This window comes from Pectinophora gossypiella, chromosome 13 (genome assembly GCF_024362695.1).
Source record: "Pectinophora gossypiella chromosome 13, ilPecGoss1.1, whole genome shotgun sequence".
Classification (NCBI taxonomy): Eukaryota; Metazoa; Arthropoda; class Insecta; order Lepidoptera; family Gelechiidae; genus Pectinophora; species Pectinophora gossypiella.
In genome coordinates this window covers 12,601,659-12,619,178 of record NC_065416.1, presented here as the reverse complement: position 1 = coordinate 12,619,178, position 17,520 = coordinate 12,601,659, and the positions used below count along the sequence as shown (strand labels likewise).

The 17,520-nt window shown below is 37.0% G+C and overlaps 1 protein-coding gene and 1 non-coding gene across 7 annotated transcripts in view; one reads left to right on the top strand and one right to left on the bottom strand.

Moving 5' to 3' along the window:
• The window catches only part of LOC126372180 (calmodulin-A-like), a 294,155-nt gene extending 283,734 nt beyond the window's left edge, over window positions 1-10,421 (top strand). For all 6 annotated transcript variants that reach the window (XM_050017840.1, XM_050017841.1, XM_050017839.1 and 3 more), the window contains 3 exons: window positions 5,691-5,826; window positions 6,366-6,514; window positions 6,939-10,421. In XM_050017840.1, the coding sequence (XP_049873797.1) occupies window positions 5,691-5,826; window positions 6,366-6,514; window positions 6,939-6,970 (317 nt within the window). In that variant the 3' untranslated portion in view covers window positions 6,971-10,421. The remainder of the gene's footprint in view (window positions 1-5,690; window positions 5,827-6,365; window positions 6,515-6,938) is intronic.
• Trnat-agu (transfer RNA threonine (anticodon AGU)) lies at window positions 2,402-2,475 on the bottom strand. Its single transcript has one exon. It is a non-coding gene; the product is annotated as a tRNA-Thr (tRNA).
• Window positions 10,422-17,520: the final 7,099 nt, after the last annotated feature.

The window sequence follows — 17,520 nt, the reverse complement described above, 5'->3', positions numbered from 1 at the left end:
GACCACGGAGGCTGTTAGTTTCCTTACTATTAAAGAGATTTTACAAAGGGAGTGAGGAGCTCGGTGGCGCAGCGGTAAACGCGCTTGGTCTGCGATTGTTGAAGTTAAGCAACTTTCGCAAAGGCCGGTCATAGGATGGGTGACCACAAAAAAAAAGTTTTCATCTTGAGCTCCTCCGTGCTTCGGAAGGCACGTTAAGCCGTTGGTCCCGGCTGCATTAGCAGTCGTTAATAACCACCAATCCGCACTGGGCCCGCGTGGTGGTTTAAGGCCCGATCTCCCTATCCATCCATAGGGAAGGCCCGTGCCCCAGCAGTGGGGACGTTAATGGGCTGGTGATGATGACAAAGGAACATTCGTACTTTGGGAATATTCCCGGGAACGGCACTTCACTGGTCATGAATTCAAGTAAATAAATTACAGAATTAACTGCCGTGGCATTGCCAAGTGTTGGGTAATAAAAACACGTTTATTAATATCGAGTACAAAGAGTCAGTTTGTTTGTTTCATTTCTTTTATTTGTTATTTTTCATGTATCACACGGATTGAAAGAGCTGCCGCCACCGTGTAGATTTTTGTTTACGTTTTTTTTTTATTTATGTTGCTGCTGCTATAAAATGTTTTGGAAAGGAACGCTTTGTCAGTTGAGCAACAACATTATTTACAAAATTACTACACATTTTTTGGTTGTTTTTCGGCTAACGCGATCGTGTTAACTCCTACATTCTATTGCTCCTACATACATAAACTTACGCTTATTTCCCACCGAGGTAAGCAGAGATTGGAATTCCATTTGCTTCGATCCTGACACACTTCTCTTGCTTCCTCCACATTCATCAATCGCTTCATACACGCACGCCGGTTCAGGGTATATCGTACGAAACCTTTTCTAAGGACATCTTCAATTTGGTCAATGTATCCTTCTAGGTCTTTCTCTGCCAGCCCTACCATCAACCTTCGCTTATTCCTATTACGCCACTATAATCATTAATATACCTACGTAAGTAGGTACCTATATATCGTTTTGCATCCCTTGACTTCTATTTGGACACGATAAAAGCTGGATTTTGATACAAATAACCATCCGATTCAAATCTACAATAAGTCACGGTATAAAAAAGATTTGAAGAAAGGGATGCAAACAAACGACCGTCGGAGCAATTTTACAAAAAGAAAGGGAAAACAGACACTCAAGATCGTTTGGTATGATAAAAAGGATTGTAACGGTATCTCATTTGTCGAAATCAGCTGATCCCTTTGACCTTAAAGATGAATGCGAAGGTACCACGTACCTACCTACATTACGTTGAAAAACACAATGTTCTCTTTACGAGCGGAGCCAGTTCCATCCATTTCCTGGATTTAGGAAGCTGATTCGACTATTGGAAGGCGTACGCGCGGTACTTTTGTTTAAACACAGGAACGCCTTTTCATAGTCGAATCAACCTCCTTGATTCGAGAATAGATAAAAAATACTCTACGTGTATTGCCGCTCTTTTTCAATACGATAAAGACAAATGACTTAGAATCTTTATTCAAATATAAGAAGAATGCTAAATGGGTTGGTTATAGATTAATAATTTAAATGAGTAACGATTATAACGAGTCAAAAACTACACTGTCATGTCATCAAAAAAAGTTTGTGTCGAAAGCATTACCACGAGTAATTAGGTATAAAAATAAATAATAATATAGTTTGACAGTTAAATAGTTTTTCATTCTTAATATTTAATGTTCCAAATACAAATTTAATATAAATTAACTCGTGTTTTATTGAACAAAAATTAATAAATAAAATTTTGATAGGCAGCGAGGAAATAAATAATTTGGCACTTAATCATACCAGCAATAATGCCAATATTTAGACAGAACTATTTTGTAACTATTTTGGGTCGTACTTTCAGAACATTTGCCAATTCTCTTGCATTCCAAGACGCTTAAATATAGTGTCCTATTTACGAAATAATACATCTCTAATTATTACTCATGGCTAGGAAAATTAAGACGCCAAACTAAATAATTCATAATATAGTTTTGAGCACTGAGGAACCTACCTATAGTGGTTGCAGACATGGTGGTAGGGGACGGAATGGATGGGAAAGGTTATTTTTGTAAGCTTTTTTGTCCATATCATTACGATTATAGATAGGTAGGTACTAACATTTAGATAGTTTTGTACAAAAGTTACATAAAAGTACTACGTATTTACTGTAGGATCAAAATATTAGTCGCCACAAGTGGTCAAACGAGGCCAATTTTTAAAACCACAAGTAATATTTGGTCAAATCGTCAAGTAACTGGAAAGTTTAGTTCTACCGGCTACAATGGCATTCCCCTTTTATTATAATCAGAGCAAATGTGACGGAAACAGCTAGGAAAAAACTGAAAATGTAAAACCAACAGGCACCAGCGAGATTCGAACTCACGATCTCCTGTTTACTAGACAGGCGCTTTAACCAACTGAGCCACGGCGCCGTCACTGTAAGTGACGAAATTTCCACTTTGTTTCTGTCGTGACATGGGATGAATAAATAAAGGGATGGAAACAACAAAACGGACGATATTTTTTAAATCAAAATGTGTTACGTGAAAATGCATCACGTTTCTAGTTCTTTTGGGGAAAATGGAGACACTTGTAGTGTAAATCACGACGGACGGAGTACACAGGGGCAAAAGTTGGCAAAATACGCAGTCTAGGTTATCACCTATGAGCATCAGATATATCTGATGCCCAAACACCATCAAGACTCAACTTTTGACTTTAGCTTTACGAGTGTAACGAGGATCACAAAGGTATCATAGTAAAAATCAACCCTAACTATCTGAAGTTTGATTTCGTCCCTATTCACTATCAGATATTAAAGTAGCTAATTTTATTATGTAGGCGCTAGTGATGGGAAACTAGCGTACCGGTAATACCGGTAACGATTGAAAATTTTAAAGAAAATTATGATATTATTAGCAAGGTATTCTTGTTGTGTTCGTAGCTAAAATAGTAAGAAGTACCACCAATTCCAAACGTTCTTAGATAAGTAGTAATCATATTTGAAATTATTTGCATTTTTAATTGTTATTGTATCAAGAGAATCCAAGGGGTTTTATGAAGATGAATTATCAATCCTCGTGAAAACGAACTTAATTCATTGTTCATCATATTTGTAGCCCAACTTAGGAAATAGGTGCTGAATAATTTATTAGAAATTGGAGCGAGAAAATATTTGGCTGAATACAAATGAATAAATGAATGGCTATAACCGGTGGGGTAGACGTTTCAATAGGCGGCCCAAGATGAATGTAATTTCATGATATTTTTTTGTATAATGATCGAGGAGCTCGGCGGTGCAGCGGTAAACGCGCTCGGTCTGCGATTGTTGAAGTTAAGCAACTTTCGCAAAGGCCGGTCATAGGATGAGTGACCACAAAAAAAGTTTTCATCTCGAGCTCCTCCGTGCTTCGGAAGGCACGTTAAGCCGTTGGTTCCGGCTGCATTAGTAGTCGTTAATAACCATCATTATGATCAATCCACACTGGGCCCGCGTGATGGTATAAGGCCCGATCTCCCTATCCATCCATAGGGAAGGCCCGTGCCCCAGCAGTGGGGATGTTAATGGGCTGATGATGATGATTCGTAGTCCAACTTAGAAAATAGGTGCTGAATATTAGAAATTGGAGCGAGAAAATATTTGGCTGAATACAAATGAATAAATGAATAGCTATAACGGGTGGGGTAGACGTTTCAATTTGCGGCCCACGATGAATGTGATTTCATGAATTTTTACTGGAGGCACCGGTGTCGGCCGCTGTTATAACTGTGTTTTTTTTTCTAATGGAATCCGTTTAAGATGCCTTATAATTATTCAATAGGCAGATGAATAATAACATATTTTAAAAAGTTTTACTTATGCTGAGAAAATAGATTTAAAATCGATTCCATATTTAAGAATTTTACTGGATATCATATCCTTGGAAAAATAATGCATTCGGTAGGTATATGTAACATTTTTTGTGATAATATCAGTATATTATATAGTGTGTTAGTGAAATCGTAACAGAAATTTTGAGCGATACTTCAGGTGATCCGCTTGATTGAGGGGAGGCCTGTGCCCAGCAGTGGGACGTATATAGGCTGTGTATGTTGTTCAGGTGATTCTGAGTAGAATTTTCCGTCGCAAAAGGATGCAACTTAAAATAATTTATTTATTTTTATTTTGTTGCATTAAAATTTTCATGAATTTTTCGACAGGAAATTCCACTTGATCGACTCATAATCATGGTGTGAACCATCCCCCTCAGTATTTGTTACGGTGTCACTAGCACCCATACGTACTTGTATGGCTACATGTACAGTCATGAGCAATATAATGTACGCACTAACATATTTGACATTTAGTGAGACTTACAGTTCAATTTGTCAAAAATGTTAATGTGACATGGTACCAAAGTGGCCCCGATTCCTGCAAACACCGCCTAATTTTATTTTAAGTTATATCCGTCATTTTCATATCCGTCGAAAAGGAAAGGGACGGGTGAATCACAGCTCTTAATTTTAGGAAGAATGAGTAAATGAATGAATAACCCGGGCGAATCAAAAAGGTATGTCGCTGGTATGCAATCCGTTTGACGTGCTGTCTACTTACCTCTGTCGGGTTATTGACTGATGTAAAATTTTTAGACGGTTGGTTTAGATTTGTGCTTAAAATTGACGTGTGTTCCATAAATTTTATGCTTGTCGATTACCCGTCCCTTTCCTTTTCGGCGGATAAGAAAATGACAGATATAACTTAAAATAAAATTAGATGGTATTTACAGGAATAATAATTAGCACCATTGTATACATATTAATGCTCGTGACCGTACGTACTTGTTAATATAAAGTGGAATTTTCCATCGCAAAAGTATACAATTTAAAATAATTTAAATAAACACAAAAAAGAAACATGAACCTCGCGACGGGAAATGCCACTTGATATTCACTTAGGATCATGAGCTAAATAATCCCCTTCAGCATTCGTTACGATGTCACTAACACTCTATTAGAAGCATCAAAAAACACAAACACCTAAGACATTTTTTCATCCCTCGACCATTATACATTATAACATCATACGGGTCCAAGCATATTGTAAGAAATATGAGACCCTTGTATAATGGTCTATTTGTTTATCTCCGCAAGGTCGGTATTTTAAGGTCCCATAGTCACATTTCGTAATATTCTGTTTTGTTTATGCGAGCTTTTTGGAGCGAAATGGCCATGCGCGACATCCAGAGCAATTTATGACCGTATTATAACTCGTTTATGAAACTGTCTCGTTGGCGTTTTTGTTTTTCATGAATAATAAGTGCCTACCTAATAATTCATATTCTCTACGAAGACTAATATTTGGTTCTTACCTTTTGCCTTGGAGCACATAAATTAGCCTACTTATGTGTTGATCATCTGGATTAATATCTAGACAAGCGAACACATGTTTTTTGAACACATGAGCACTCTCCGTGTACTATTAAAAAAACAAGTGAAAACCTTCAGCGCTCCTATTCCCGGCAAACACGGGACCTTTGATTAATAATTGTATGACAATTGGTATTGAGAGATCGCTTGATGACGTTGTATCCCCGAAATTGTTAAGAATGCCATTCTTAAACATGTCGTAAAGCCAAATCTTGTAATATATTATGATGAACAATTACAGAGACGGAGCTCCGAGACATGGTCAAAGAAGTAGACCAGGATGGCAACGGCACGATTGAGTTCAACGAGTTCCTCCAAATGATGTCCAAGAAAATGCGCGGGGCTGATGGAGAGGATGAGCTTAGAGAGGCTTTCAGGTATGCTTTTATACTACTTGATGATAATGATAATAGGTTCTTTTGCTAAGATTCCTTACCTTTCATTTCTCCAAAAGACAATTAGCCTTAACACAGTCATATGAAGATGTAAACGTAACCATTGCGGTGATTCACACTCATAAGGCCCAACATCTCTCTTTAAGCTGCAATATGGATTACGGTGATACATCATAATATATTTTTTGTAACTCCACTATCATAATGTAGAATGTTGCAGCATTGACAACCTGTTTGCGGCTGCACCTTCAAGATAAACGTGGTACCGAAAACGCATCCGCCAAAGTTAGTCATTATTATTATGCCAGTTTCAAGATTGTGGTGTGCTTGCCGGCTAGCGAATACAAATGCTGTTGACTAACTGACTGACGCCCTGACGTTTGACAGCGGGCACCAAATTGAACGCAGAATTTCAATTTATCGACAGTTTTATGCTGGAGGTCGAAATTTTCTCTTGTCACATTTCCCCTTGAAATTAATAAATTTACAATATTGACCATCCCTTTATTCCAAAATTTCAGGGTATTCGACAAAAACAACGACGGGCTGATTTCTTCGGTGGAACTTCGTCACGTGATGACCAACTTGGGTGAGAGGCTGAGTGAAGAGGAGGTTGACGACATGATCCGCGAGGCTGACCTCGATGGTGATGGCATGGTCAACTACGATGGTAAGTGTCATGTTTATGTCTGAAGTACAGACAGATAAATCACCGTCAATGCTAATACTTCAAACCTTTGATAACACCACTGCTAGCATTGATTGGTCATATTGTTAATATAATGTCGTCATTTGCAGTTTTCGAGCCAATTTTCGAATTTTGGTTTCGTATTTGCAAGCCACATCTTGTTGACCTAATCCTTAGTATTTGTCTATGTCTTTGGTAAGATATTCAAGGATCACTCTATAGGTACTTTATAAATAGTTTTTTTAATAGCACTTAACCGTGATTTTTTTAATTATCCGCGTATTAGAGAACCTCGGGTTTTAAGCCCGCGAGAACCAGAAGATTTCAATCTATTATTCTTTTTAATCAACTTCTTAAGTACGTTAAATATACGAGTATTAAATCCGATATTTCTCTCCAATTCCAGAGTTCGTGACAAAACTGACGTCGAAAAACTAGTATGCAGAGCAAAGGCCGAAGAAGAGAGAACCTCCCCCCTGCGACCCTCCCGCTAGTGCCCGCCACTGTCCTCACGAGGAGTTGTCCAAGTTCGGAGGGAAAGAAACTCTTATATAGCGAACGGCAAAAACTCAGTGCGACGCTATACGCGTGTTACGTTAACGTCATTTAGAACGCGCTTGGTGGCAGTGTATACGTACTTAATGTTTTCTTTTGAACTGTGCGTCGCTTGGACTTGCATTGGAGTGGACGGAGCATCAGCAGTGCAATTCTGTAAGCTAATTTTTGAAACCCGCATCTGATTGCGCGGTGAGATTTTGTTTTGGCATTCTGTAAGACATGTACTTAAATGGAATCCACACTAGCGACACAGTTGCGAGTACGGCAGAGAGTCGAACTAAAATTGATGCGAAATTTTGGCGTTTTTAGTACAGAATGTCTTTGCTATGCGTTCACTAGAACGTTGTCTTAGGCATTGACGTTAATAGATAGGCAAAGACGTGTAGTCGTTCCATGAGCCAAGTCAAGGGCCTTTAGCGGCTCATTAATAATCCTGGCACCAGGATTGGCGAGGTTTATTATCGACCACGCGAAAGAAGAGGTTAAGAAATTTCGCCAGACTTTGTCTTAGTATTTCGCGCTATATAGATCGGCAAATCCGCGCTAGACATTGTCATAGGAATTCATGAATGATATTGCTCTGTCCGCTCCGATCACTCTGCAGTAGACGCGCACCTTTAATGTCTTTATTTCACAACGTGCAAATGCAAAACGCCTAGTTCAAACGTTCATCTGTAAAAAACGCATTATTGCATCATCTGTGGTAGATAACGAATAGAGAAGTTAATCAATGCTTTGTTATATTGACATTTAAATATTGGATTGAATAAACGATTGAAGTGCTGAATGGCGAGTCTAGCGCCAGTTAACAAATATGTTTTTCAGACTTTGGCTGCATGAGTTTATCGAAATAAAATTATAGGAATACCTACGAATTTCGTTCATCAAGTGTGTTTCTTATCACCTAATTGGAAAAAAAAACCTAAAGATATAAACCGCGTGTTTGGTTGGATGCCACATATGTTTTTGTTAAGGATATACCAATAATTCCTGACAAACAAAGTGGAATTCCAATATTTGATTGTCAATAATTTTCGAACTCCTTTATAACCGTTAAACATGTTACGGGAAGCAGGGTTATAACTGCACTTGTTTCTTTCTTTCAAATCTTTAGTCAGTATTTAATATTATAGGGCGTATACATAAACACACTTACAATGATCCAAAATCTGTCTGTATATGCGCCGGGCTGATGACCTTGATATGTCACGTGCTAGGAAAATAAGGTGACTATTGGTGATTGTTATTTTCTGGACACAAGTCGCTACAAATTGATGAATATTGTAAGAGAGAGAAGACAGACCCACGTAAATTTTGTTATCTGTGTATTGTATACGCCCCTAGCAACACAATACACCAAAAAGGTTATGATTTTACTAATTAAACATTTCTGATAGTACCTCTTAGAAATAGTAATAGTAAACTAAAACAAAACTAAGTAAGAATACAGTATAACCTACCATATAGATTTAATATAGAACAAATAGATTGAATAAGAACCGATTTCACAATTTAAAAGAGAAAAGTCGCCATATTGGGAATGTAACCGGTTCTTAAATAGTAACCGTTAAAATAGCTGATAAAAAAATTTGGTTGTGTCGACTTTTTTGTAATAAAAAAAATAATTATTGGAAGTCCTAGTATCCTGTACGTATACACATTGTATGAAATTGTGTAGTTTTAGAAAAAGTGTATGTGTTGGAAATGTTAAAAAAAGTTTTCGTTAGTCTTCCAATCGGCGAAGGTTGACTGAAAAAAGATGAGCCAAATGTTAACAGCGTTCATTAATGTTACGTGGAATCGAAAATAAATATTTATAGAATAGTGAGGACTAAACTAAGACAATTTTATTTACTCCAATTAGAGGAGAAATTTTACCAAATTTATATAGGCACATGAAAGGGTACTTTTAATGTAACGAAAAAATAAATTTTGCTAAGCTCTTAAAGACTTTAAGGCATTTTAAATGATAGGTCATCGAGCGTTGAAAAACTTTCATTGACGTGTAAGTTATCATTTCGTAGTTTTCCTATGCCAATTTGAGCGAAAGATTTAAGATAAGGGAAGTGGGCTAGAAGGTTAAAGGAATTTTCCATGTATTTTGTATTGAAAACGCTAATTTCAATACATATTTTCACTTTTTCCTAACGCATATAATATATCCACTAATAAAAATCTTCTTGTGCACAGATGCACATAATATACACTATTCCTCTATATTATTAACTATAAGTTCTATAATTATTTTAATTTCGTTATGAATTTACAGTTTTTGAATTGGTCATATTACTTGTATGGGCTTCCTTTTGCTTCATCGAAAAAGAAGAAATATCTAAACATATGTATAAACACCCTATTTTTAGCCCAATCACACAATATATACCTCGAAAACTTTATTTAATTAACAAATTAAGGACAATAAAGTGATAAAAATGTTAATTCAAATGATTTTAATACAATTATAAAATTATATAATTATACATAGCTATCAATATAACATACGCATATCACAAGCAATAATAAAAATAAATATTATTTTAACAGATCATAATATTTAAAAATATTATATTTACAATATAATAATAATAACAGATATTAAATATTAAATGTATAGCAAAATTTTATTAAGAGACGAGGTAAATATTTTTGTCGAAGACGCAATGATTTTAAAATATCGTTTATTATATTAAAATAAATATGGTTATATTTCATGATTGTTATTATTGGCATCGTAATCAGCGAAATCATATTTATTCGGTAATCGGTAAGAATCGAGAGATTAACGGTAAGAATATTAAAGGTTGATTCCCAACACTAGTTGGGTTATTATTGTATGGCTATAGTGTGGTTATATTATGATTATTGTTATAGGGTTGCCAAATGCTGTCATAATTATTATTTTATGTAAGGTTGCATACAACGAGCGCGACTCCTACGCACTGCACGCGTGCGATTAAAAACAAATGTGTATAAGTACCTAGTCGTGTTATCTTCTTTTAAGGTTGATTGGAAAACGCAGCCTGAATCTAATTTTAATTAGGACTCACTTCACTTTATATTTTCTAATTTAAAATAGTTAAATAAGTAGCTACCAATTGAATGATTTCCTTCACACCACTTTAAAAGTTTGGCTTCCCTATTGATTAAGATGTTTGGATAAGAAAGAATACCAAGTTAACAACCATGTACCTATTGAAACATAAACGTTATATGTATGAAAGTTACCTAAGTTATATGTATGTATTTGCAAGTTAGAAGTTCGATGTAATTAGTGGAATATACAAGCTTCATATGAGAAAAGAGATTTTAATAAAATTGATATGTGAATAAATGTGAGCTTTAATTTTCATTTAATATTTTCAGGATGTGCGGGAGGGGGGGATACAAAGGCCACATCGGAACAATTCACCTGAAAAGCAATATTTCTATTCGACGTTTCTTAACATTGCTCACTTATTTTGTATACACAAATGTCAAATAGCAAATAAAGATGTTTAGATATATGTATACATATCTTAATTGAGGAGCTCGGTGGCGCAGCGGTTAACGCGCTCGGTCTGCGATTGTTGAAGTAAAACAACTTTCGCAAAGGCCGGTCATTGGATGGGTGATCACAAAAAAAAAAGTTTTCATCTCGAGCTCCTCCATGCTTCGGAAGGCACGTTAAGCCGTTGGTCCCGGCTGCATTAGCAGTCGTTAATAACCATCAATCCGCACTGGGCCCGCGTGATGGTTTAAGGCCCGATCTCCCTACCCATCCATAGGGAAGGCACGTGCCCCAGCAGTGGGGACGTTAATGGGCTGATGATGATGATGATGATATCTTAAGTGCAGCTTTCACCAACATAGTTGGTTCGACCATTACAGACGGCGATACGGTTCACCACCTATCATATTGGCCTAACAGAAAGCATGGCTACTTAGTTCATCTTGCGATGGATGTATCTCTGTCTACCCCAATTGGGATATAGTCGTGAGCTTATTTTATGTTATTAAATAGGAATATTGGTTTTTACATGAACTGCTTCGGTGTGGCATTTTTAACCGCCCCGTTGTGTCTATACAGGGTGGCCCAGAAGTTCAGGTTCAAAATGAAAAATTAGAAAGAGGGGCTCATTAGCTACCAGAAACACCCCCATGTATGTTCAGCAATTATTTACGGTTTAGGAGATATGACCCATTTTGTACCTTTTTCTAGATTTTCTACCTTACTTCAGAAATAATCATCTTGTCGCTATCCCTTTCTTAATAATTATTTTATTTTACTTCACAACTATGTCTAAGGCTGTGTACCGCTCAATCAAAGATAAATCAAAGTGAAATCAAAGATAAAAAAAAGTTATCGGAAGTCAAAGTGAGAATTCGACCAAAATTGTTACAGTTGTTAAAACTTCACCGAAGAATAATAAACACATGAGATTGTCATGGACACTGAAAGTATTTCTAAAAACTGCTCCATTTAATAGGCTTTTAGAAACATTAATAAAAAGTACCCTTAATACGGGCAAAAAACTAAGTAATTAGCCCTCAAAGATTGCAAGACAGACAGATTTGAAGAAAAATTTGACATTCTCATTCAATGTAGCTGCTTCTTTCTAACGTTGTTAAAGGTGCTAAAAGACAGATTTTATTTTAGTATCCAATAGTATGAATCACCAACAGTGTTTGGGGATAACTTTTTCCTTGAAATCTATGTACCTTCATTAAAATACGAATACCAAAAGTGACTGCAAGTTTTGTCTTCGGATTGTTGCTATGTCTACCCTGTTAGCGATTATAAGCGTGATTTTTATTTACTTTTAATTGAAAATGTGTCTTTGAACACCTTTAACAACGTTAGAAAGTAGCAGCTACATTGTATGAGAATGTCAAATTTTCCTTCAAATCTGTCTGTCTTGCAATCTTTGAGGGCTAATTACTTAGTTTTTTCCCGTATTAAGGGTACTTTTTATTAATGTTTCTAAAAGCCTATTAAATGGAGCAGTTTTTAGAAATACTTTCAGTGTCCATGACAATCTCATGTGTTTATTATTCTTCGGCGAAGTTTTAACAACTGTAACAATTTTGGTCGAATTCTCACTTTGACTTCCGATAACTTTTTTTTTTATCTTTGATTTCACTTTGATTTATCTTTGATTGAGCGGTACACAGCCTTAGACATAGTTGTGAAGTAAAATAAAATAATTATTAAGAAAGGGATAGCGACAAAATGATTATTTCTGAAGTAAGGTAGAAAATCTAGAAAAAGGTACAAAATGGGTCATATCTCCTAAACCGTAAATAATTGCTGAACATACATGGGGGTGTTTCTGGTAGCTAATGAGCCCCTCTTTCTAATTTTTCATTTTGAACCTGAACTTCTGGGCCACCCTGTATAGTTATTTATTTTATTCAAATTGAAATTCAAAAATATCTTTATTCAGTAAGTAACATAGTGACACTTTGAATCGTCATTTTTTACATAACAAACGGCTCATCCGCCAAAAACTACTGCAGCTTCCACAACCACAAAAAGCCTCGGCATAGGGACCTAGATGTTCTTTAAAAAAATCATGAAATATCGTTATACAATTTAGGAATTTGGCTACCTAATATCATGTCGTATCTCGTATCATATTATGCGAGTTGAAAATACGATTAAGTAGGTACGATGATAGGTAGATACGATTTACGAGAGTGCTGAGTTTAAAATCTCTTACTTGGTTTGTGCGACCTGCCTTGGTTTGCAGAGTTCAGCGACTCTCATGCACCAACGCGCCTTAATTTTTTTTTTACTTATTGTAGATTTGCCGCAGATGGCATTAACTACTTGGCCGGACAAATAGGGAACGGTGAGGGCTCTCACCCTACCAACGCGCCTAGTAACGAAGGTGCGTTATGAGAAATACACATGTTAAGCAATTTAGTTAGATAGTAAAATATTTCCTGTATCTATTTAATCTGTTAATTACTTTGTATGAGTAATTATGATGAGGTAATACAAACTTGAGTTTATTTAGATAAAAGACTACAGTGGGACAACTTAGGTAAAATAATAAGTAGATAGCTACTTAGTTATCAAATGATTCATACGTAATTATACGTGATAATTAGTGTGTTAAACGACCTATGTGGTTCAGTGGTTGAGCGTTGGGCTCACGATCCGGAGATCCGGTTCCGAATCCCGGTGGGGACCACAAAAATTTGTCATCCCTAGTTTGGTTAGAACGTTACAGTCTAATCATCTGATTGTCCGAAAGAAAGATAATCCGTGCTTCGGAAGGCATGTGAAAACGTTGCCCAATTGGAATAATGTCGATATAATCGATTGTAGTGCAATAATCAATTCATCGATTATTACATTTATTTTACAATTGATAGTACCAGTATAATCAATTACATCTTACAATTATTGGATTATAATCGATATAATTGTAGAATTTGCAGTATCGATACTATCGAAAGGCATATCGATATTTAGATTATTTAGGGGTGAACAATCGATTAATCGACTTTTCGGCAACACTATGCTTTATTATTTTTTACCGAGTGAGGAGAGCAGTCCCATTGACCGATTTGTCACCTGACCATGTTGACGAGCTCTACCACTATGCAATACGAAAAGAAACTCATCATTATCTCCCTAGCCTTGTCCCGTTTTTTACAGGGTCCACTTACCTAACCTGAAGATTTGAAAGGTCCGGTTTTTTATAGAAGCGACTGCCTGTTTGACCTTCCAACCCGCGAAGGGAAAACCAACCCAATACAGATTAGGTCACATACTTCCGAAAATACATTTCTCGGGAATATAGATTTCCTCACGATGTCTTCCTTCACCGCTGAGCACGTGGTAATCATGTATGATCCAAACATGAATTCGAAGACAAATTCGACAATCATTGGTTTAGGCCTGTGCTGGATTTGAACCTGCGACCTTAAAATGAGAGCGTTCACCAACTGAGCTACCACGGCAATACGAAAAGAAACTAGAATTGGAAAATCCAACTAGGTAGATAATTACAATTAAGGAAATATAATTATGTAAAGGTAAGAATATTTTTGCGTACCTATACGGATTAACATTAGGTACCTATGACATACACTACTACGCCACACATTTTTCTATGAAATCGTTTTAATTATCTATCCTTTATAATTAATAGAGCAATCTTATTGAATTACTTATTGACGTATGTAATAAAAAACCATATCGTTGCCTTATGGGTAGGGAAAATCACCTAACCGCCTTAAAGTAAACGTCAGGACCGCCTATGTAGTATCACCTATCTTAATAAAATATATGCAGAAAGGTTGTACGCATTTTGAGCTAAAATGTGCTAAGATTATGAAATTTTTTTCTTAAAATGTTTGAGCGCTAAATGGTATGTCTCATATATCAGTCAGAATGTTATGTGAAGCTTACTTTATGTAAAAAAGCTTATTATAAGAATAATGACTACCTAAATGATAAAAATGTATTGATTAATCGACTTTTCGGCAACACTATGCTTTATTATTTTTTACCGAGTGAGGAGAGCAGTTATTAAATAACTTGTAAAGTATATCTTCATTGGTTTTTAAAAGATGTGTTTCTGTTGCAGTTTCTTGTCATTTCTTCTCCTCAGCCATAACACCTTGCGAAATGACGTAAATTCAAAAATGTTACATTGACCTTCAACAAGTTTATCCATGATAATTACGTTGAATAAATGATTCTGATTCTGATTCTGATACTACATAGGCTGTCCTGGCGTTTACTGAAAAATCACATGTGGATGTGATTAAAATAACATCAGATGGTGGATCGTCACGCATTGGGTGCCTCATTACGGGTACAGCGTGACGACTTGGACGCTTGCCGGAGGGGCTGGCCGGAGTACACACAGGACCGTGAAATATGGAAAGAGGAAAGTGAGGCCTTTGGCCAGCAGTGGGATCTTGTAGGCTAGATTAAGTGAATACTGAAAATCAGTACCGCAATCAAACATAAACAGCCTATGTCCCACTGCTGGGCACAAGTCTCCCCTCAGTCAACCGCATGGGGTATAGAGCATACTCCACCACGCTGCTCCGCTGCTGGTTAGTAGATGTGTTTTATACGGCTAATAGCCGGGACCAACGGCGCAACATGCCCTCCGGTGATTCAAGCCTGAAAAGTCCTTACCAAACAAAGGGCAGTCTCACAAAGTGATTTCACCGTTGCGTTGCCCTTCAACGACTAATAAGGTAAGCAATCCTAAGTAGAACTGGTATCAAAGTCGAGTAAAAATCTTTACTTACTATTAGTAAGATAAATAATAAACAACAGATTAAATACATTGTTTCCAGATTGAATAAAATGATAAATTTAATTACCGAGTTATCTTGCTTGTAAAGCCGTTATCTTAATAGAGCAGACAGTGTTTAGGCTACGAAAGTATGGAGAGAAATATTTTGAGATAAACTGAAAAGAGCGATACATTTCGTTATCAACTTAATGTAAGTACAACTTATGGAGCGTACGTTAAGTATGCGACGTAAGGTTGAAAATGTTGACATAAATACTTCTTTAATAGGAACCATTTCTCTTCTCATAAGTACCTAATTTCTATCGCTTCCTGGCAGACTTTGCTAACTGACGTATGTGTAATTTTTTTGCTTAAGTGATTTGTGTCTTATTGACAATTATTAAAGGTGAAAATCAGATTCGCCGAAAATTGCAGAAAATGAGTTCATAAACTCGTGACATAAGCGACGACATGATTTGGAACTATTATATGTATATACTAGAGCTATCTGGCTTGTAGTAAAGCTATCAGACCGTTTCCTTTTTTAACCAATTGCATTAAACACTTGGTCGGACAAATTGGGAGCGCTGAGAGCTTTCACCCGGTACAAAATTTAAAACAACAGGCCTAGAGCGAACCTCGGCTTATTGCGTCGTCTAAGAAAGTTATATTTGAAAAAAACTAATCGACCCTAGGGCCGATAGCGATAAACGCTGAATGTGGGAAATCGTCGACGGGGTCGGTATCTGGCTCCTGGGACCTTATCCGTTGAATTTACTTATTATCACCAGACAATTATTATAAAGTGGTTTCCATACTGTTGTACCCCGCAATCTGTGTACTCGAGACACACCCCAGGCGCGTGGCTCGTGCGCAGCGGTGTGGCAACTCGTGCGCCGCGCTATTGGTCGCCGCGACGCGCATGACGTCATACACTGTTGTGCTTACTTGGTGCCGACTACCCGCGATGAGCACCGGGATGAATATGATAAGTAAAAAGAAAAAGGTTACGTAAAATAAAAGTTATATTAAGTTGAGTTGTCAGTTTTCTTTGATAATTAGGTTTAGTTAGTTACCTCAGTGGTCCACCGAAGCTATCAAAAGTGACAGAATAGATCTATCTACCACATAGCCTAATATTAAAGGCAATGACTTCAATTTCTCCATTCATCCTCTTATTAGTAGGTACCTTAATAAAAGTGTAGTGTTCTTTGACGTGACTTTTTCGTAGATATACCGCATATGGCATTAGCTACTTGGCCGGACAAATGGTGAGCAAAAAGTGCTCTGACCTGGAGTATACCCAACTGATTTACTCCCACATACTCCCACGACTACTACTCTACTTTATCATAAAAATAATCAACTGTCATTTTTGTCATTAGGTACAACAATCTAAGTACATAAACCAATTAAAAATGTACAAGGCAGAATAACTTGCAATCACGTACAGTTTTAATAACCAATTCAATCGAGAAAACTAGAGCAGTGGGTAGGTAAGGAAAAATGTTTCGTACCGGGGTATGTCCCCGACTTACGTAATTTGTTTTTAAGATGGCTATTCATGCGGTATCTCGACCACTGGTCTGCGTTTAATGACTATCCTTATGTATGTATGAATTATGCAAGAAAAGAATACGATAAGTACCTTGTTAAGAGGAAATCTGAAAGTAGCGCCAGTTAGTGAGGAATAGAGGAGTAACATGTTATCTTTTTTTTTTGACGTGACTTATTGTAGATGTGCCGCAGGTGGCAGGTGGTGAACTACTTGGCCGAACAAATGGGGAGCGCTTAAGGCTCGAGCTGATTGGCTGCCTCTATGGGTAGAGTAATCGGGTCGTCCGGATCGTATAATTATTACGTCCTTCGGACGCCGATACTTTTCAGTACCGTCCCTAAGTGGGATGTATTCGGAAGCTGCAACTACCAGGGGATTTGGGTGGTCCGAAGCATAATCGAAAAAACGTTTTGAAGCTAATTTGAGCGATTGGGCAATGGTTGGCAGACCTAGGTCAATGTGCAGATTTTCATTGCGAAGGAACCACGGAGCTCCCGTGGCTTTCCGCATGAAACGATTTTGTATTACCTGTAGATGGTGAATTTGAGACGGATTCGCGTGAGCGTAAATTACCCCTGCATAGGTCATGATCGGACGGATGCAAGTAACATGTTAGCACATGGGCA